This window comes from Lepidochelys kempii, chromosome 10 (assembly GCF_965140265.1).
Source record: "Lepidochelys kempii isolate rLepKem1 chromosome 10, rLepKem1.hap2, whole genome shotgun sequence".
NCBI classification, from domain to species: Eukaryota; Metazoa; Chordata; order Testudines; family Cheloniidae; genus Lepidochelys; species Lepidochelys kempii.
The window spans coordinates 15,691,840-15,711,958 of record NC_133265.1 but is presented as its reverse complement, the minus strand read 5'-3'; the positions used below and the strand labels follow the sequence as shown (position 1 = coordinate 15,711,958).

At 46.3% G+C, this 20,119-nt stretch overlaps 1 protein-coding gene across 3 annotated transcripts in view; it reads right to left on the bottom strand.

Moving 5' to 3' along the window:
- TECPR1 (tectonin beta-propeller repeat containing 1) overlaps nucleotides 1–20,119 on the bottom strand; it is a 38,708-nt gene that overhangs the window by 2,932 nt on the left and 15,657 nt on the right. Inside the window, exons 8-24 of one of the 3 annotated variants that reach the window (XM_073362135.1) lie at nucleotides 18,745–18,846; nucleotides 18,151–18,296; nucleotides 15,970–16,499; nucleotides 14,856–15,001; nucleotides 13,693–13,848; nucleotides 12,991–13,140; nucleotides 12,007–12,164; nucleotides 10,173–10,300; nucleotides 9,767–9,869; nucleotides 8,977–9,073; nucleotides 8,437–8,516; nucleotides 7,863–7,919; nucleotides 5,508–5,682; nucleotides 2,466–2,601; nucleotides 1,544–1,636; nucleotides 575–681; nucleotides 18–137 (exon numbers count right to left, since the gene is read on the bottom strand). In XM_073362135.1, coding sequence (XP_073218236.1) covers nucleotides 18–137; nucleotides 575–681; nucleotides 1,544–1,636; nucleotides 2,466–2,601; nucleotides 5,508–5,682; nucleotides 7,863–7,919; nucleotides 8,437–8,516; nucleotides 8,977–9,073; nucleotides 9,767–9,869; nucleotides 10,173–10,300; nucleotides 12,007–12,164; nucleotides 12,991–13,140; nucleotides 13,693–13,848; nucleotides 14,856–15,001; nucleotides 15,970–16,499; nucleotides 18,151–18,296; nucleotides 18,745–18,846 — 2,484 coding nt within the window. Of the gene's footprint in view, nucleotides 1–17; nucleotides 138–574; nucleotides 682–1,543; nucleotides 1,637–2,465; nucleotides 2,602–5,507; nucleotides 5,683–7,862; nucleotides 7,920–8,436; nucleotides 8,517–8,976; nucleotides 9,074–9,766; nucleotides 9,870–10,172; nucleotides 10,301–12,006; nucleotides 12,165–12,990; nucleotides 13,141–13,692; nucleotides 13,849–14,855; nucleotides 15,002–15,969; nucleotides 16,500–18,150; nucleotides 18,297–18,744; nucleotides 18,847–20,119 lie in introns of those variants that run through there. The other 2 variants (XM_073362136.1, XM_073362138.1) reach the window with 2 other exon arrangements.

The window sequence follows — 20,119 nt, the reverse complement described above, 5'->3', positions numbered from 1 at the left end:
GCGCTCCCAGCACTCACCCCAATGCCGTAGTCCCATGAGAGCCCTTTCGGTTCCAATGGTTGGACTCCTGTTCGATGACAGACTGTCCCGCAACTTAGGCTGTGACTTCCTTGCACTTTATCAGCTATCACCCAAACCTTAAAGAGAGAGAATGAATAAAATGTGTTTCACACACTGCTCTCTTCCTCTAAATGAAAACCATGACAGTACCCGGCTCAGTCACACAAACAGCTCCAAAGACTGGATGCAGTGACCTTGCTTAGAGCAAAACAGCTCTAATTTGGGCAAACAGAAACCCAAACATCCCTACACAAATGAGACCCAGGCACGAAGATTAGCAGTGAAAACATTCCCACTGAGATTTAACAAGGAAGGTTTACAATATATGCTATTTCCATAGTCTCAGTGGGACAGCAGAAGTCTGTGTTACCATTTCACAGAGTTAATTTTCAGGTTGTCAGGATGCCAGCATGTGAGTCACTGTCTTATGAGGGAAACACAAGTAGAAACCACTGTTTACTGATGATTTAGCTATGTCATTCATAACTAGTGAAATGCAAAGTTAAATACATACCTGATCCATGGGTCCCACAGAAACTTTACGGATATTATTTGAAACATGGTCCCAACTAGATCCTTGAGGGTAGCTTGGTGTGATTCCCTGACGGTACCAGAGATTACCTATAAATAGATCAATTAAATCCTATGAAGGGAAGGTCTTTTAGACAGAATTCGGGAGTTCTGCTCATGTAGGATGAGCCCACTGCATTAAAGCCATGAACTCTGCACTGTTTAATTAAACATAATAAGAGATCACTAGTTATTGCTTCCTTATTTTCTATGGAATCCTGTTACACTTTTCACTAGTGAGTGGAACTTCATAGTCTCTATTTACCCTATTCTGACCTTCCTGATTAATGGTGCACACCCTAATTTCTAAAGCTCCTTGGGGAAAGGACCATGCATTATAGATTTACAAAGATCCATGCACACCATTGGCGGTACAGAAGTAATGCAACATGGAAAAGGAGTTCTCTCAAACAGGACGCTGCAGAGTTAAAGGCTTGTTTCTTTTGTGAAAGGATCCTTTAATTTTGTTTAGTGATGATGCACCAGTTTGTTTGCTGTGGATGATGTGCTTGGTTCACTGCAAGGCATTCTTCCTGCAGATTCGCATGTTTCGGGGTTTCTGGCAAAGCTCCTCAGACGCAGTGAGAGAGGTTATTTTCTTCTTTGTGACAATCCAATAAATATTTTAAAAAAGCATTCTAGATGCTGTGTCCATGTTATCTATGGCACTACCTACGTCAAATACAATCCTAGGAGCCAGACAGTGATTACCGCACCCAGTCCATCACTGTGCCAATGCAAGGCTATTCCCACACACAGAGGAACAGATCCTCAGGTGGTGTAAACCAGCATAGCTCCACTAACTTCAATGGAGCAATGCCAGTTTACACGAGTGGAGGATGTGGCCTAGAATCTTGTTTTAAAGCAGTCAGATCTCTGGTTCATTTCCGAGTCCTTATCACTTAAAACTCACCATTTTTATCCACCGCCAACATAGATGTCCGTCCTACTGAGACTTGTTTTAATTTATGTTTTGGAGGTGAAGGGATATGGTACCAACAATCGCCTAGAAGTTGGAAATAAATGAACGAGACATTGAGAAAACAGCAGTAAGAAGGGTATTGTAATAGGCCAAAGAAAGCTTTGTGTTCAGACACCATAGGGGTAGGAGCATTAGAAATACCTAGCTACACAACGCAGTGGTGAATCACAGCAGAGGGAACCAAGAAGCCTTCCAGCCCTTCTGGCTATACAATAACATGACTGGCTAACATGAGAAGTGCTAGTCTAAAAGTCAAGCACACCCAAACCACTAATCCTCTCCATTTGAATTACACATGGTGAGAATATCTAGCTCTTATATAGCACTTTTCATTGTTAGATTTCAAAGGAGGTCAGTATCATTATCCTCATTTTATAGATGGGGAAACTGAGGCACAGAATGGTTAAACTAAGAGTGGGAACCTACTTCACATAAAGCAATATTTTCCATCTCCTTTCCTAACTCAATATTTTCCACATTGAGGTGTGTTTAATGCTAGATAGTTTCTACCCCGACCTTCTCAAGAGAGTTTGGCCTGGAGAATTTAAGGAGGAATGTTGCTGATCTGTGTGAAATGGCATTTCCTTGTGGGCAAGGCTGGTAAAACTTCTCTTGGGCTTCCAAGAAGTTACCCAGATACATTGCTAACAAAAAGAAACTCAAGGTTTTGTAAACATTAACTAACTTTTTAAAAGCGTCCTAAAGCATGTTAATATAAGTGAGGAGGAGGCTGTTTACTTTGCATCAGCCTCACACTCTTTGCAGGGATGATGTTGAAATGTCTCCGTCCTGTGCTCGTTCAGCTCACTACATCCTTGCTGTGAGAAGACCTACTCTGTTCCACAGCACTCACCTGCAGGTTTTTTTGGAGACACTGAACCCCGGTAGAAGGTAGAGCCATCTCTGGCAACAGCCCAGACTTGGTGGAATGCCCCAATCGAGACCGACATGAAGGGCTGATCTGTTCCCACGTGAAGCCATGATGTTCCCTAGCAAATGACAAAGTATGATTTCAGAGTAACAGCCGTGTTAGTCTGTATTCGCAAAAAGAAAAGGAGTACTTGTGTATGCATCCGATGAAGTGAGCTGTAGCTCACGAAAGCTTATGCTCAAATAAATTGGTTAGTCTCTAAGGTGACACAAGTCCTCCTTTTCTTTTAAAGTATGGTTTGGGAACCATGCACCTGTTGCAGACCTGAATAACACAGTGCGCCTGCTGGCTGATCAGCACGTGACGGGAAAAATCCTACAGAATGCAACTGGTTCTGAAGAGTAACCTTTATAGAACCCTATATGACTTAACCGACAAAGGCCTTTCCCTCGTTTGTTTAGATCAGAGGTGGGCGAACTACGGCCCACAGGAACCTCCTACCCAGCCCCTGAGCTCCTGGCCCGGGAGACTCGGCCCCGGCCCCTCCCCCACTGTTCCCCCACCCCCACAGCTTCAGCTCACTGTGCTGCCGGCGCAATGCTCTGGGCAGTGAGCTCTTGTCTGTGGAGCCCTGGCTGGACCCGGTGCTCTGTGCTGCGCGGCGGCGTGGCTGACTGTCCTGGTGCTCTGCATGGCACGGCGGTAGCGGCCACCGGTGCTCCAGGCAGCGCAGTAAGGGGGCAGGGAGCAGGGCGGGTTGGATAGAGAGCAGGGGAGTTTAGGGGGGTGGGCGTGTGGCTAGGGGTCGGGGTGGTCAGAGGGCAGGGAACAGGGGGATTGAATGGGGGTAAGGATCCCAGGGGGCAGTCAGGAAGGAGAGGAGAGGTTAGATGGGGCAGCAGGGGTGGGGCAGGTTTGGCGGCAGTCAGGGAGGGGTAGGATTCCCAGGGGGGGCCGTCAGAGGGTGAGAAGCAGGGGGGTTTGGATAGAGGGTGGGAGCCAGGCCACACCTGGCTGTTTGGGGAGGCACAGGCTCCCGTAACCGGCCCTCCATACAATTTCGGAAACCCGATGTGGCCCTCAGCCCAAAAAGTTTGCCCACCCCTGGTTTAGATTATGCTAGAGCAGGGATGTAATCTTCCGTTCAATTCTATGGGACTTTTCTATAAGCGCATTATGACTTTAGTTATACCTAACAGTACAACTGTTGAAACAGAACTGGTAGAAAAAACAGGAAACATATTAATGAACTTTTTTTGAACTTTTTTTCATACTGGTTTTTCCAAAGTTTCGAGATGTCTACATTTAAATTTATATTAAAAAAAATGAAAAATTTCTACAAGCTCTAGATATGACTTTTGCAAAAATTAGTGCACATTTGGCCGCAATCCTGTAAAGCACTTACACATGCTTAACATTAAACATGCAAGCATCCTTCTGAAGTCAAAGGGCGTGTCACCAGGTGGACTGGGCCCTTTAAGGGTATGTCTATACTGCACACTTCTTACGGCAGCATGTGGAGTACATACACTGGACCCTCCATCCCCAGCACAGGTATGAATAGCTTAGGGGAATAAAAGCACACCAGAACCTTTGGGTATGTACCCCCTATGGCTCTCTACACACCCAAGTAGTGCTTCCCACATCTGTGCTACTATTTTTAGTAGTGGGAGGGGAGGGTCCCATGCCCTCCCCGCTGCCAGACCCTTTCCCCATGACTTCCCCCCTGCCAGAGCCTCTCTCTGCCATCTGTAGCTACATGCTGCAGTGTGGACACAGCCTGCTTTTCACTGCTGTCTATAGCTACACCTAGCCTACATGCTGCCCCCAATGGGGTGCAGACTAGATATAGCCTAAGAGGATACTGATCCAGCCCACCTGTGCCTCATTAAAAGCCTTACAATGGGGCTAATAGAGAGCAGCTGGCCTTGCTGTAGAGCCAGAGGGGAGGCATGGTTCAGGGACTCAACTGATGCTTTAATGGACACCTGAGCCTTATAAAGGGACAGAGAGATCCGTCTGGGAGCAGAATCACAGGGACTGGTCAGTCTGGCTGCTCTGTGCCAGGGAAGGCACTGAACCAGATGAGCTGCAGGAGAACAGTACTCTAGGGGAAATCAGGCTAGAGGCTGAGTTTTCTACACCAGAGCAAGGAGAAGACTCAAAGGTAGCTTGGAAAGGTGCTGGAAACACAGCCCTGGGGTAGGCTGAAGAAAAGCCCATGAAGGTTCTTCTACCTTTTTGTTTGCTGGGACTTTTCAGTTCTATTTTTTTGTTACCCCCGAGAAGGGTTAAGTTTGTTTGTGAGGTGGCTAGAGGGCTAATCCACATCTCCAGCACTAGCCTGTCTGTGGAGTTTATTAAGGAGCCCTGAAAAAGAGGGAAACTGAGGTCTTCCTAGCCAGGAGGGGGCACTTGGGAGGCAGCTGCTATTACAGGGATGATTCACATGGGTAAGTACTTTAGTGGATGGAGGTTACTGTTTTGCAATGTCTATTATAGTCTGTAGGTAAATGTGAACCTAGTATTAATTATACTAGACACTATAGATGTGCATGGTTTTTTATAAAAAAACACACAGCACAATACAAAGCCCACTGAAGTTAATGGAAAGACTCCCATTGACTTCAGTGGGCTCTATATGGGGGCCACAGCTTGGCCAGGTTCCTGCCCTGAGCAGCTTAATATCTAAGTCAGATGGACATGCTACCAATAATTTGAAGAGAAGGCAGGAGCAGACCCCTCAGTGACTGAAGAGGAAGGAAAGGAAAGGGGCGGTAGAGAGACATATGGGGTAGGAGAGGAGAGCTGTGTCAGGCACAGGAGACAGCATGAGTCAAGAGGTGGGGAATGAGCGCACCTCGGGGGTCGGTGGAGCAGGAAAAGAAGGCTGAGGGGTTAACGGGGGTTTACACAAGAGATAAAAACCAATGAAGTGATTTGAGGGATACATGTGTGCACACGCTACATACATGCACTTTAAATGACACTTATATGAGAGAGGCAGTAACGAGAAAGTCTTACAGCTGGATTTTGCTGTGTTACTCCGAGTCTGCACAGCACGTCTCCCTTGTTGCTAACTGCCCAGAGTGCTATCGATTCTTCTTTGTCTGCTGATGAACTAGGGATTATGGCGATGTCCCACAGGGCGATGGGTGGCACTTCCAGCCAGGGTCCATGGGTGATTATTTTACATTTTCTAAAGAGGAAAACCCCCACAACCCTTTAGGAACACGCACTTCCTGTGAGTGGATCTGCTCCCAGGTTGACAGAATAACTCGTAAGGGTGGGGGAAGTCCCCAAATCCTTTCATTCAATGGGTAATATGGAAAGCAGAGATACCATGCAACAAATATTTTCAGTTTGAAAGTGAGTTGACACCAACCAGGTTTGTGTTTCCAGGTTGAGTTCTAAAGCACTAGACACTGGATAACATTTATCAGGGTTTATTTTTTAAGAGTAACTTAATAAAGAAAAAACAGGCCCTCTTAGACTTTACTTCGTACCTGTCTAAACCTAGCCTACAACTTCAGGATAAAGAAAAACATTTCATCGTGTTAGTGGGAGAATCCATTGCTGAGAGCAGAACTCTGTAGGTGGTCCGTTCCCTCCTCTGTACTGGCAATGGGAGTGACAGCTGGACTTGATTCAGGAGGGGACTGTCTGAAGGTAACACAGAGCATCCCAAGGGAGGGAGGCATGTTTGTTGGCTAAGAGCTGGCAGCCTTCCATTAAAGCAGTACAGAAAAAGGTTCTCTCTTAATGGGCCATTACAGAAAGCTACACTGCTCTAGTTTCCATGTGGAAATAAGTAGCGTTACAAATTAGGGAGGATACATTAGACTCTACAGGCAGAATGTCTACCTGCACCCAGCCCGGGAACACAGGGAATTTCTCTCTCCTCCAACCCACAAATCCAGGATCTAGCCCTAAGCAATCCCCTATTTGTTTTCAATTTTAATTTGTGCAACTGAAAGAGAGGAACGGTTGGGCTCAAGACTTTTCTCAACGTGTGTCAGTTATATTTGGCATCAGCACTTAGTTCATTTGGATTCAGTTCGTTACAGGACATACAGCAGAACTGTTTGTGGCCCGAGGGCCTCGCTGAGCGGGAGGAAGAGATGCTTGAAGCCTAAAACGTTGACTCTGCAGCCACAAAACAAGCACCAAGCACCAAACATCAAAGTCTTTAATTTGTAGGCTCATAGTGCCTCATTAGTAAGGGTGTTTGATAGCTTAGCACAAGAAAGTGCATGAGGAAAACTAGAGTGATTCAAAATTGCCCCAGGTTCCCTCAGGAAAGAGCAGGGTACAGGGGTGCTTCCTGCTCAAGGCAGGATACAGTGACGTTTGATCTTTTCTGATTCCATCCTATTATAGTAAAGCCTGGCTGGGAAGTCATCAGTTGCCTAGTAAGTAGGTGGTGCTGGTCACATTTATATTAGGACTCCATCTATAAGAGGGTTAAAGCCCTATTGTTATGTGTATTGTAGTGCCTAGGAGCCCCAGTCATAGACCATTGTGCTAGGTGCTGTACAAACACAGAACAAAAAGACAGTCCTAAGAGCCTGCAATCTAAGCATCTGAAGCATGTGTTATAAATGGTTACAAGCAACCTACTGGCTTGGCAGACTCTCTAACATCATCTACTAATCATTTAACCACCATTTGTAAAGGGAGCTATAAAAGGGTGGTCTGCCCCTTTAAGGGTTAGAGGCCTGGGCCCAGCCAACCCTAGTTACTAAGGCTCATCTGTAGGGGGTTTAGCTGATTCCCTTGTAATGAGCAGCAGGAAGTGAAGGATGCTCAGGGAGACTAGAGTACAGAGGCTGCTGGGTGAAAGTAGGCTCCAGTAGAGAAAGCTGGGACTTGGGGAAGTGAGACTATGGTAGGGAAGGCCTGAACGTGTCCTAATAAGGGGATAAATGGCTTACAAGAGCTTTATTTTGAATTTTTTTGTTTATTTAACAAACCAGAACCCGAAATAGGCTGTGACTGGACACAAGGGTTTGAGGTTTTGAAGAAGCCCCTTAAAGGGGAACACTGTGGCAGGCTGCCTGTAGGACTGCAGTCCACGAGGCGATACTTCGGGCGCTCTGTCCTGTGACAAGAACCTTGATCTGAACTGTGACCAGAAGGCTTCTACCCAGAGATCTCACACAGTCACAACGGAAACGTGTGCAAAGGTTGGAAGTGAAAAGTGTAATTTAAGTGGTTGCTAAAGCCATGGGCTGCCCTGCTGGAGATGGGTTCTTCAGTGCAGGTTTCAGTGCTTTTGCCCTTTGTTAGTGGAGAGATATTTAAGGGACTAAACAGCTTGCTCTTAAGAAAGGAGCATGTCTGAATTCTAAACTTTATATCCATAACTTAATCCCTTACCTGGCCCAGCGTCTTCGTCGAACAAAATCCTTCATCGTCTTGTGGCCATGGTAGGATCTGCCAAAGATACGTGGTTTAATGCACGTTTGAGAGGACTTGGAAATACCTCACGTTTCAGCAACAGCCTGTCAGCGCTGACTATGCTTCAGCCCAGCATTATTTTCCATGCAACTGTTCTGTACAAAGCTCTCCCTCACACCACACAGTGTTGTGAGGATACCAGGCATTGGCTTGCAACTGTAAATAACTATCCACCCTGGAGACCTCCCTGCCACTTTAGAATATTGGCAAACCCTTATTTTGCTGTGTGGGACTTATATTTCACCCCTCCTCCCCAAACACCATGGACACTAATACTTCAAATCGATATGGTACTCAACACTAATTGTCCGCAGCTCTCCCCCCGTCATTTTGCAAAGGGGGAAATCAAGGACTCAGATGCCACCATTAAAGCAAAGCTGAAGTGCAAATCAACTAGTTTTAAATAATTGCTTGCACTGTGGTTGTAGCCAATCAGGTGTTAAAATTGGCATGGTCCTGCCAGGCTATTAGGTACAAGAAGGTAACTCCTTACGCTGGAAAGTCTGCTGCATACTGCCAGCCTTCCCGATCAGTTCCACCGGAAATGTTAAAATCAATATACCAGTCAGACACCTAGAGTCAGAAGGATAACGTGAATAGGAGCACAACAGAAAGTGAAGGCAGGGAGATCACCTTTCACCTCTTCTTCTGCACACTTTGCATTGTAATTGCTTGTATGGAATGTTCTGATAACAATACTTATAGTACAACTTTGCCTGTAGAAAACAACTTCATCCTGGGTCCCCAAGGACTTTAAAAACATTCAGGGTGGGATTCACAAAGGAGCCAAAGAGGAATTGGGTTGGGAGGGTGGGGGGACAATCAATCCTCTCAGAATCCCTAGGATGTAAGGAGATCATCTCCATTGTACTGATGAGGAAACCTGAGGTTAAAGTGACGCAGCAGGTCAGTGGTAGAGCCAGGAATGGAACCCAGGTCTCCTGACATCTCTGTTCTGTGCCCGAGCAACTAGGCCATTCTTTTTTATTTTTAAATAAAAAATAGAAAAAAAAAATTTCAAGACAAAATTTACCCAAGACCACTGCGGGGATGGAGGCTTTGTGTTAACTTTTGTGCATTCTTGTAAGCCAGACGCGTCACTCCACATGTACCTGTCTGTGGGCAGCCCTCTGCAACACAAGTACAAGGAATAAAGAATGAGCGACAGTGAGAGAAGGATAAAAGATCAAGCTCTTTACCTCTGCCTAGCACTTCCCATGTCCACACACTGAACACTGTCTTCAATCACTAGACTCTCTTGAAGAAGGGACTGAAAGGAAACAGGTTTGCTCTGCAGCTCAGTTGCCTGCCAAACACTGATCAAAGATCTCAAAAAACTGACTATTTTGCATTTAAAAACCAGGAGGGTGAAACTTGAGAATTCTGCCGTTTTCCAAAGTTTGGTGGAAAAACCTTTCCTACCCACCAAGGAGAGATTTATTGACTTCCATTTCATTAGACCCCAATGTCTTTAGATGATTATTAAATATGGTTATTAAATGCAGCATCCAGAGGCCCCCCCTTAGGATCAGGGACCCGTTGTGCTTAGCACTACACAACACACAGGAAGACATGGTTCCTGACTTGAAGCACTTACAATCTATGACCTTAATCCTGCAATGCGTTGCTTGCAGGTAGGTTTTGTGCCTTCCCAGGGGTGTGCTGGGGTACAATGCATTGCAGGATTGAGGCCTACAAAGGCATCCTTTAATGAAATCTAGCCTCTCAAAGCCCATGTGCCTTCCATCTCAATTTAACACATGAAATAAAAGTTTAAAAACACCCTGACATTTCCCTTGACCATTATAAACGCACACACTTACCTGTTGCTATATCCTGTGACTGGATTCCACCGCTGGTTCTCATAGATATAAACACATTTCACATCTGATTGCATGTAAATATTATCGGCGCTGCTGGCCAATCCTGTAGGCAATAAATCACTCGGATTAAAAGCAAAGTTAAATATTAAAGAAGAAAGTTGCAATAGTTCAAAATTTTGCCAGGTGGAACTTTTATGCACATTTTATTGCTCATTTTTGAGCCAAAGATAGAAAGCTAAGATGCACAGCCTGCTTCCCTTGCAGAGATGAGACATGCCCATCACCTCATTCTACAGACTAGACACAATACAAAGATGGGGGATTGAAATTTTTTGTTCTGCTGGTGCCACGCAGGAGGTTAAATAGGGAATTTATACACCCTGGTAGAATAAATGTGTGTCATTACCTTGAATGAAGCCGCCTCCGTATCCCCCAGTATAAACCCAGGCCGTGTGATCGTAACCTATGCCCCATACTATGCCATGGCTATTGCACTCTATCAGGCGGAGATGCCCTCCAATCTGTCGCCAAAACCTGCAGGGAGAGAGAGAACATTTTACATGAACTCAATAGCGGAGTCAGTAATGGCGCGTGTTCCCTGCCCTGCACCTCAGCCCTGACTTAGGGAGGGTTGGAGGATAGTTCAGTCGCTAGCTCATTCGGCCTCTATCCAACCCGTGGGGAAGGCGATTGATGCCAATTAAGAATGTGCCTTTTGACTGACTCCTGTCAGTGGGTGGAGGCCGCTTGGCTACCTCAGCTGCAAGTCTGCAGCCTGTCAAACACCTCACTTACGTCTAAGTTTAACTTTGAATTTCCTGCTGGTTTGTTTAGAACAGTTAGCTAGGATATACTGGTGAGGCTTTTCACTTGTTAGGTGTGGATATTTGCCCTCAGGTTCACTTCGCCCAGAAGCTTTTCCTCTAGGAATTTCCTTGGTTTAATACACATGGATTGATGGTCCTAACATGGGCATGAGGGAAGGCAGGAGGCCAGAGGGGATTCCGTCACCTTCTGCAGGAGCAGAGTCTTATTTTCACATACTCAAGATGGACCCCCATGTCTGCAACTCTGAGGAGGTGCCTAGCAGAGGGAAATCCCTTCCTGGGGACCAGGAGCCACGCAGGGTATGGAGCATGTGTCTAGGGAAGAGTAGGGAAGGCAAAGGGACTCTAGAGGAACATGCCAGTGTGGAGTCTGGGGGAGTAGAAAAGAAGACCTGCTTTTACAGATCAGGAAGTGTGCAGGAGTAGATAAAGGCACCAGCAACCTAGCAAGCTTTAGGGCCTGAGTGGAGCCCCACCCACCTCTCCCTTCCACCGTTAGGACTCTGATGGTATGTCTACACTACAGCTGGGAGGTGCGATTCCCATCCAGGGTAGACAGACTCCTACTAGCTCTGCTCAAGCTAGCATGCTAGAACAGCACTGCTAGCTACCTGAGCTCTGACCCAAGGGATCAGGCGGGCTTGGACTCCAGCAGCTACCCCCAGCCGCCCTCCATGCTGCTATCTCTCTTCACACTGCTATTTTTAGCATGCTAGCTGGAACTGAGCTAGTGCCAATCCGTCTACCCACACTGGGAATTGCACCGCCCAGCTTCGCTGTAGATGCACCCAAGGGATTTTTAGGGTTTCAGAAATCAGAAACACCTCGTGCAAGTCACTTCCAATTAGTAGCAAAAATTCTACTTGGCCCTTAACCTGCCAATTTTGAGGCAGATTAAGGGCCTCTTTGCTTTTGGACTACAGTGGTCAGGGCTGCAATATCATGCTTAGAATGGAAACCCAGCTGCTGTCCTCACTAGAGAGCATCTACCACCATTGCATGTGGGATTCAGAATTCTGAATCCCCTCACTTGGGTGCTATTCAAATCTCAGCCCTAATGAACGGAATGTTTCATTTACTCTAAAATGCCATCCACTAATTTGTGTAGGAGAATTTAGCATCCAACCCTGCAAGTCTTACAGGGCATCCCAATGAAATCAGATAGGAAACCTTGCAAGATCTGGCTCATAACATGCAGCTTGAGCATGTGAACATCAAAATGTAGCCTGAGGAAACTTCTTCATCTCACTTATGAAAACGAAGGCAACCCCATGTCTCTCTTCATCATTGGCTGACATCTACAGCACACCATGCGTTTCACACAACAGACCGCATAACCGCTGACATGCAATTAAAGAAAATTCTGGCTGCTTGAAATGCACAGTTGTGAGGGGAACTTTAAAACCGTCTTACATTTGGTCACATGGCATCAGGTGTGGTGCGGCCTCTAATTCAGGACTTGGCTCGCTGACGAAGACGTCTCCTTTGCAGGTAACAGACCAGATGGCCTGGTGGGAGGGAGGGCCTTGAATCCGTCTGCTTTCACAGCAGGACATGCTCAGCAAAGCCAGCTACAATATAAGGAAGGAACAAAGAACGAGGAGGTGCATTTCATGGTGCGAACACAGGTTTTCCCTTAACGTAGGTCATCTAGTGCTAGTGAAAGGAGGTTATCCTCATTGCCTTTTACAAATCTCCAAGGTGAACTAGCAGAGTTCAGATCAAAGGTGTCATGATTCATTGCTATCAGCATGATTTATCTTTCAGGATCCCCAGAGTCTTCACAATGTCTCTGTACACACACGCACACACCTTCCTCCTTCCCTCTCACCACTGCTGAAATGCAGCCATTTTTGTGCCACAGAGACGCAAGCAGGCGGATAGACAGCTCAATGCACAAAAGTGAAGGAAAGTTTTGTCCCACTTGTTTAAGCTCTTTATGAGAAGTAGAATATCTACACAGCGCTGAGCAAACCTTAGTAGTTAAGGTTTGAATGCCTGTAGCCCCGCCCATCACACACAACTCCATTTCTCTGTCTCCAAAGAAGGGTAGGACTGAGTTAATCCTGCCACAGTTCCTGTGGCCTGGTCTACAGTAGGGGATTTTAGAGGGGACAAAAATCCCACATGAGTGATCATGGGGTCAGCTGCACCACAGGTCACACCGGCACGAGCCCTAGTGGTGACACGCAGCGGCAGGTGTTTTCACTATGGTGTCAAGTAAACTTGGGCTGAAGTTTTGTAGCACTAGTGGTATATCTTCCCAATGTTTGCTAGTGCAGACACAGCCAAAGAGTCCAGAGGTTGCAAACCTGATGCTCAAACCTCACACAAACGAGGGATTAAGGAAGTCATTTCAAATGTAACCAGACTGCGTTAGAAAGTTGGCAGAGTTACCCAGTCATGCATTTCTTGTTCTGTGGCGGCTGCTAGACGAATTGGCCACCGCTGCTTTGTCCTCTCAGGTGTGTAGAGAGCGAAGGAGTGTTTGGCATCATTCAGAACTTCAACCAGAATGGTAACTTCGTTCAGGAACACGTGGATGTACTGGCACAATACAAAGGGCATTCGTGAACAAGGCAAACTCCCATTAAACCTCCCCCACAGTAGGGAAACCTTGCACAAATGGTCCCTGGTAAGGATGGCAGAGGGACTAACATTCTGCTTGGGAGAAAACCCACATTGTGTTTGGGAGTGCTCGTGAAATGGGGTTAGACTTACAGCCCTGGATGACTGAGGTCCTATCTACCGCCTCTACACCACTCTGCTAGTGTGTGTCAACCCTACCTCAGAGGGGCCCCCTTGCTAGGCCACAAAGGTTGGTTCTTTCTCCATGACCATTCAGTCTCTGGGCTGTCAACAAGATGGCTAATTGGTGTCAACCTGGTGGTGGCTTTCCCACTGAGAGCAGGATTATTTCTAACAGGCCCCTGAGACAGCCATCAGAGAGAAAAGACTTTCATTTGCTACTGGCCTGGGCCAGATCAGAAATGGTGACCTAGACGAGAAATCCTGTATCACAATGCCCATCCCCATCTAGTCATGTTTTTCCTCTTGTCAAATGGGACACCAGCACTGCAATGTGCTTCTCGAATGCACCTTCTTCTCCTCATGATACATGTAATAGACGAACAGAATGCTGTCTCGCATGCCGTCATTCCCAGTGAACTGCTCCAGCGCTACTCGCACATCTGTCCATTTATGAGGCTTCCAGCTTCTCCACCATTGTAAGGTCCCCGTTTTCACCCAGACAGACTGTGGCAGAAACACAAGGTTACAAGGAGCTGCAAAGAGTTTTCTTGACACCCCCTCAACTGCTCGTTCTTTCTATACAATACCGAGAAGCTCTGACACAAGCAGAAGATAATGTGATCAGATGAAGGCTAACAAAACTCGATGGTAAAGAGGTGAGATGCCACCTTCAGAGAGTCGCCACTTCAGAGAGCTTAAAATCACAGAGAGAGTCTCTGACTTGGGAAAATACAGCAGGTTGTTTCTAACTGGGGTTAGAGTTAGAAACAGTGTTTCTAGAGTTTAAATGCTTTTAACATAATCATCTATTCAAACTGATTGAAAGTGCATACACCAAACTGTTCTATATTGAAACGAATTGTATTTTAATACTTTAAACAGGTGATATTGGATAACTCAAGTCTTAGAAAAGGAGGGGCCAAAATCCTGAATGAAATCTAAGAAGAGCCCAAGGAAATTTTGTGTGATATTCGAAGGGAAATATTAACTAGAAATCCTGTTATTCAGATGTTCTTGACATTATAAGCACTACTTATGGAAGCCGTGGTATGCCCCCTGGTGTTCACAGAGAACAAGCTCTCTCATTTATTGAAGTAATAAGGATATTCATGCAAACAGAAGGCCCTGAATTTGTGTAGTGCAGTAACTCACATGCATCTAACACAATTTAAAGGTGTCCTGGATTAGGGATTTCAGCATATTCAGTAACAAGTGCAACAGAGTCAGCCAGTGTTCTTTTTTATAGTATTAGCTTTTAGAGTGGAACTTTTCTACAAGAGCAGCTGTGACAGAGATCTAATGGCTACTAGGGTTTCCAGTTAGAGCAACTTTTCCAAAGCACTCCAAGAGCTGTGGTAATGGACAAATGTGAACGGGGGCAAGGATACAATGCTTAATAACAGTAGGTTGCAGCCCACACACTGGACAGTACCGTCACGGATGCCCAATCCTGTCAGATGTTAAATCATGATCAGAGTTAAAGGGAAGGAAACAGGAGGACTTTCACTTACCTGCTCAATAGCTTGTTCATAGTGTCTAAAGTTCTCCAGTTCCCGCTTGGTCCTTTCACTGAGCTGCTGGAAAATCTGCTTTCGCCACGCTGCTGTCTGTGCTGGACTGATAGACAGGGAAAGGGACTGCACAGAGGATAACAGACCTAGAGCAGAACCAACATGATAACCAAGTGAGCTTTAAACTCAATTATGTGAAGTATTAGATGCTCAAGACACAATTTGCCACTTCAAAAACACTGGGCGAAATGCCTCTGGTCTCACAGCACTATTGCATGGACACACTAGCCCCAGTGGCATTACCAAAGGGTCAGTGAGAATACTGCAAATGGTGCATAGAAAATGGATTGAAAGACTTATCATAAACTCCTCTCTATATTCCTCCACTAAAGTAGCACCTATATGGTCCTAGGAGATGACCGTATGCTCTACAGATTCTGATACAGAGCTGAGATGACCAGTAAGACAAGACTAAGTATTGCGATGCCACATACTCACTAATTTGACAACCAACTTATTTGGAAATTTGACCATATTTCACTTTCTTCAAAAGCCTCCCTGTTCTAACCCCTCCAGGAGTCAAGGCTGGGCTCTCATTCAGAAAACCACCTTTCAGTTCCTCTTGCCATTAGAAAGGCTTACGATAGTGTATATCTCATCCTCAGATCACAAGGACTATGGTACCAGCAGGGCACTGTGGTATTTGTCTCTAAACAGGCTCCCTCCACAACTTGCTTTTGACTAGTTTTCAGTCACACCCAAGAGCCGTTTTATCCTGAGCTCCAGTTTCAACGCTATGGAGAGCTAAACAGGTGTGTGGAGTTCCGACAAACTGGATTATTCCCTGTGTAACAAGTCTGCCAAAAAATGCAGAGAAATAGTCACTAACTACGTTCATAAAGTGCTTTACAGGTAGATATGCACAGCAGGAAATACCTTCTCTTCTGGGATGAAGGGTAACAACTAACTGGCATGCAGGATACTAGGTAAGAGAGTGGGTGGGAGAAGGAGGGATTATTTTGAGATTAGGGCAAGCTTAAAAAAATAAAAAAGCATGGTATCTTATTAGGCCCTGAGTGGGGATCAAGGCCCAGCTACACTGAGCTGACAGTACCTGACTGAAGGGTGAACCATTTCAGCAAGCTGTGTGAATCCACCAGGCAGCCTCCCCCACACACCCAAGCCCACAACGGGTGCTCATCAGCTCCATAATGTTCTTCAACTCCAACTGAGAACATGCCAAGGGAAGATAGGCTGGATGTCTCCGGGAAGGTGCTGGCAGCGAGCAGAGGCTTTTTATGGGCCTCCTTTAAGTCAATGTTTGTCCACTGCAGTTCTGCAGGATGGGGATCCTGGTCAGCAGAAGACTTGGGTTTTTCGAGACCAGCCTTCTCGCCATTGTCTGAAGCAGGGCTGGCTTCTTCGGGAGTAGAGTCCAGAGGATCCACAGCCAAGTTTGCACTCACTTCTGCTGACTGGCTTCCCACGCTGTTACCATTGACGCCAGCTGCAGCACCTGACAGGGGCATGTCATCAAGGTTTGGATGTATCTGTGGGCTCTCGGTATCAGAGGAAATGTCCGCATCGCTCTGAATGATCAAATTCATTTGCTCCCTAACGTCATCACTGAAGAAACAGCCAGCGCTTGGGGACAAACAGACAAGTAACTAATCAGCCACCATTCCCCGAATTATCAACCGGCACAAAGCCATAGAAAAGACCAGAGAACGACAGACAGAGATGGCTACACAATGAACAGCTGATACAAACCAGACCTTTTATGGTAAAAGCTTAACTCCATCCCCAAAGGAAGAGAGCCCAACGCATGGCTTTGCAGGCCATGCTGGGAAATCCTTTTATGACAGCCTGTAGGGTTGGCTGCACAGAACTCTCCAGAATACCCCAAGTGTTAACACCCCAAGGCCCTGTCTTTTGGTTTACACATGCTGAGCAGGACTTTTTTGAGACTCCAATTGGTAGGAACAGAAGCAGCCAAAGCAGGGACTGCTGCATTTGGGAGGAGCAGAGGTAAAATATGGGTCCAGCCAGGCCCCTTTCTTCCTCCCAATGTGCCCTTGGCCCCCGAACAGTGCAGGGGAAACCCCACACACCTTCTGGGGGTTCTAGGGCCCATGCGGTGCCTCCTGTCTTTTCCATGTGGCCTTGGAGGAGAGGTGCAGAGAGAACCCAGCTAGAGGACTCCAGCCCTTTGGAAGCAGAGACCTTTGGATGTTCCAGTCAGGACTACAGAATGTGCTGATCAGCTGTTTCCTTCAGCTCCCCGCCACCTTCATCTCACACACAGATTCACTCCACAGCTACCTTCCCCCTCCTACCCGCCCCCCACCCCTCCATTCCCTGTTCTATTTAGCCAATCCCCTCCTAACTCACTCCACCCCTCTGCCGGCAAATTAAAAAGAATCCTGGCATTAACACGATATTCGCTGCCATTACACTGTTCACTCTGCTTGTGTGTGCTAACCTTTCCCCCACCCTGTGTTTGTCTGATCTGTAAAGACAAGATTGCATCACTGTTTCCTTGCACTCCCCCTCTGTCTGCATCCATCTGTTGTCTTGTCTTAGTCTCAGACTGCAAGCTCTCTGGGGCAGGGGCTGTCTTTTTGTTCTGTGTTTGCCTAGGACAATGGAGGCCTGGGGCTCCCAGGTACCACTAGCACAAATGAATAATAATAATAGAGCCTATCAACACTGTGGTTTCATTCTCAACAGCAGATAGTTTCTGTTCAGCAACACGAGATGTTCTGAGCCCTAGGGCTCAGCACGTGGCTTCTCGCAGTGTTCCCAGCATGGCCGATGGGCCAACTGTCATCATGGAACCATTTGTTTACCCTCTCTGGGAAAGAAAGTGGCAAGATGCCACACAAGTGACCCCAAGAGGAGGATAATAGTTAAGTGGGGGAAACACCTCCAGGATATCTGGCAGGTAACATTTCATCCTGTTCTAGACTGGACCCTGGAATCTGAGGGCAAATCCCAGCTCAGCTCCCTTTACTGCCAGGCTGCACTGAATTCTCAAGTCAGAACATTGCCTCCCTCCCCAGAGAGGAAGAGTTTGCTGCTCACTGTTGCATTTTAATTGGGGAAAAAAAAAAAAACCCAAACAAATGGACTTCAGCACCTGGCGAGAAGCCGGAACCATGTGCGGGGTTTGCTCAAGGTCACAGTGAGGAGCCTTGAACAAACTGGATGGATTGTGTTCACAGAAATACTCCTCATGCCCTGGCAGCACCAAAATCTGATGGCCTTTAGGGCTTGTGGACACTTTATTAGCTACCTGAGCAGACTGGTCGAGCTGCCGGTCTGAGACCTGTCACTCTCTCTGCCAGATACAATCGCCTTCCATGTCTTCCCGCTGAGCTCGCTCGGTGTGACACCTTGCCGGAAATAAACAGCTCGATCCTCACAGCCGATTCCCCAGACCTAGGGGAGAAAGGGGTCTTGACGGGGATGTCTTTGTATCCTAAGTTGATGAATGGCATGGAAAGCAGATGGGCATCAGCTACAACAGGGGAGTGAGAAGAGGGCAGTTGAGGGCAAGAGTCTTTCCTGAGTCGGGGTTTTCTTTGGGTTTGTCTCTAGTGCTGGTAGTTTAGGTGCAGTGCATCACTCCTGTATAGGGTTGATTGTGGGATGGGGGCTGGTTTGTACTCAAGTGTATCAGATGAGAGGCAGGTTTGCTGAACGTTCTCGCATTGCAAACCCCCAGTGCCTCATGTGGCTTTTGGCCGTTCAGGCAATTGGGCCTCTTGTTGGACTGAACATCCTGGCGTCCCCCGCGTGTATTCCGACCGCAAAGCTGAACAGTGATCCTACAGAAGGAGTCTAAACATGCTCATGTGTTCACACAATTGGTGTTCCGCTGTCTTACCTGGTCATTTAAGCCTACGTTTACCATCATCATTTCTCCAACCATTTCAATCCAGCTGGTGCCACATGGATTGTGCGAGTTCACACCTCTTCTGAACCACACCTGTCACAAGTTAAAATCCAAGTTTTGAACTATGGTACTAGCAGGGAGACAGTTAAATGGTTAAAGTCGTGGCTGGGAGCCAGGGCTCCTGCGTCTCATTCTCAGTTCTGCCATTGCCACGTGGCCTTGAGCAACCAATAATACTTCAGTAGTGCCTTTGGTCTGAGGCTTCCAAAGCATCTTGCAGACTGTGGCACTGAGCCATTAAGAGACTTGCCTAAGGTGATACAGCAAGTCAGTGGCAGAGTGGGGAATAGAACTCCAAACTCCCAAGGCTGCACTATCACCTCCCTCGGGGCAGCACAGAATACACCGGCATGCACCTCAGACAGGGCAGTTATCCAGAACAGCTTTGACAATCCTACCCTGAAAAGGGACCTAAGAGAGTTAGGTTCCTAAAATCCCCTTGGCAGTTGGGTTTCAAAATCCCAGCAACAGTTTTTACTAGCTAACACTTTCAAAAGTTACTAATACACTATGAGAACTTCAATACTAAAGAGCTGCTTTAGGAATGAGGGAGAAGCGATCAGATTCTCATTTGCACTATGGCCCCTTTACACCATTCTGGCAGTGCAAACAGGCCTTACGGTGGAAGGAAATGTAACACACCCACTTTAAGGCCCCTTAGAGTGCCAGGATGGTATAAATGAGAGGCAGTTCCATAATTTCTGTAAGGAGAACTTCTCTGAGAAGTTAGAGAGCAAATAGCTGACAAGGGTGAGCCAGCCAGTTCCCCATCTCTTCCCCTCAGAATGAGAGTTTCTCTGGTGCATGGGAAAATTCATTCTTTTATATCTCAATTGTAGGATGGCTTTTATCACATCTAAAGGCCCCTAACTACTAAAGGCGCCTAACTACCTCCAAGTCACCTCACCAAGCTTTTCAAGGGCTTTAGACATTTTATTATATTAAGTCCAAATGAATAGGCTGTGTTTACTTTAGAAGTTGTTTGTTAAATAGTGGTTAGATTTTTAAATAATCAAAACATACCAAGTATTTAATCTCCTATTAGATTAGCTTGGTTCTACCTCATTCTTTACCAAATAAAAAACATCTAAAAGATTGTCCACGAGAGAGATTTTTCCAGTTACATTAGTATAGCTATAGCAGTTTAATTATACGAGTATAAGTGTGTGTGGATGTTCTTATTCCGGAAAAAGACCAACTTCTTACGTCTTAATTTAAACCACTTCCAAAACAACATAAACTAAACTGGAAAAAGACACTCATATTGGACTAAGAGTGCCCACACAGGGAGTTATCCTGGTATAAC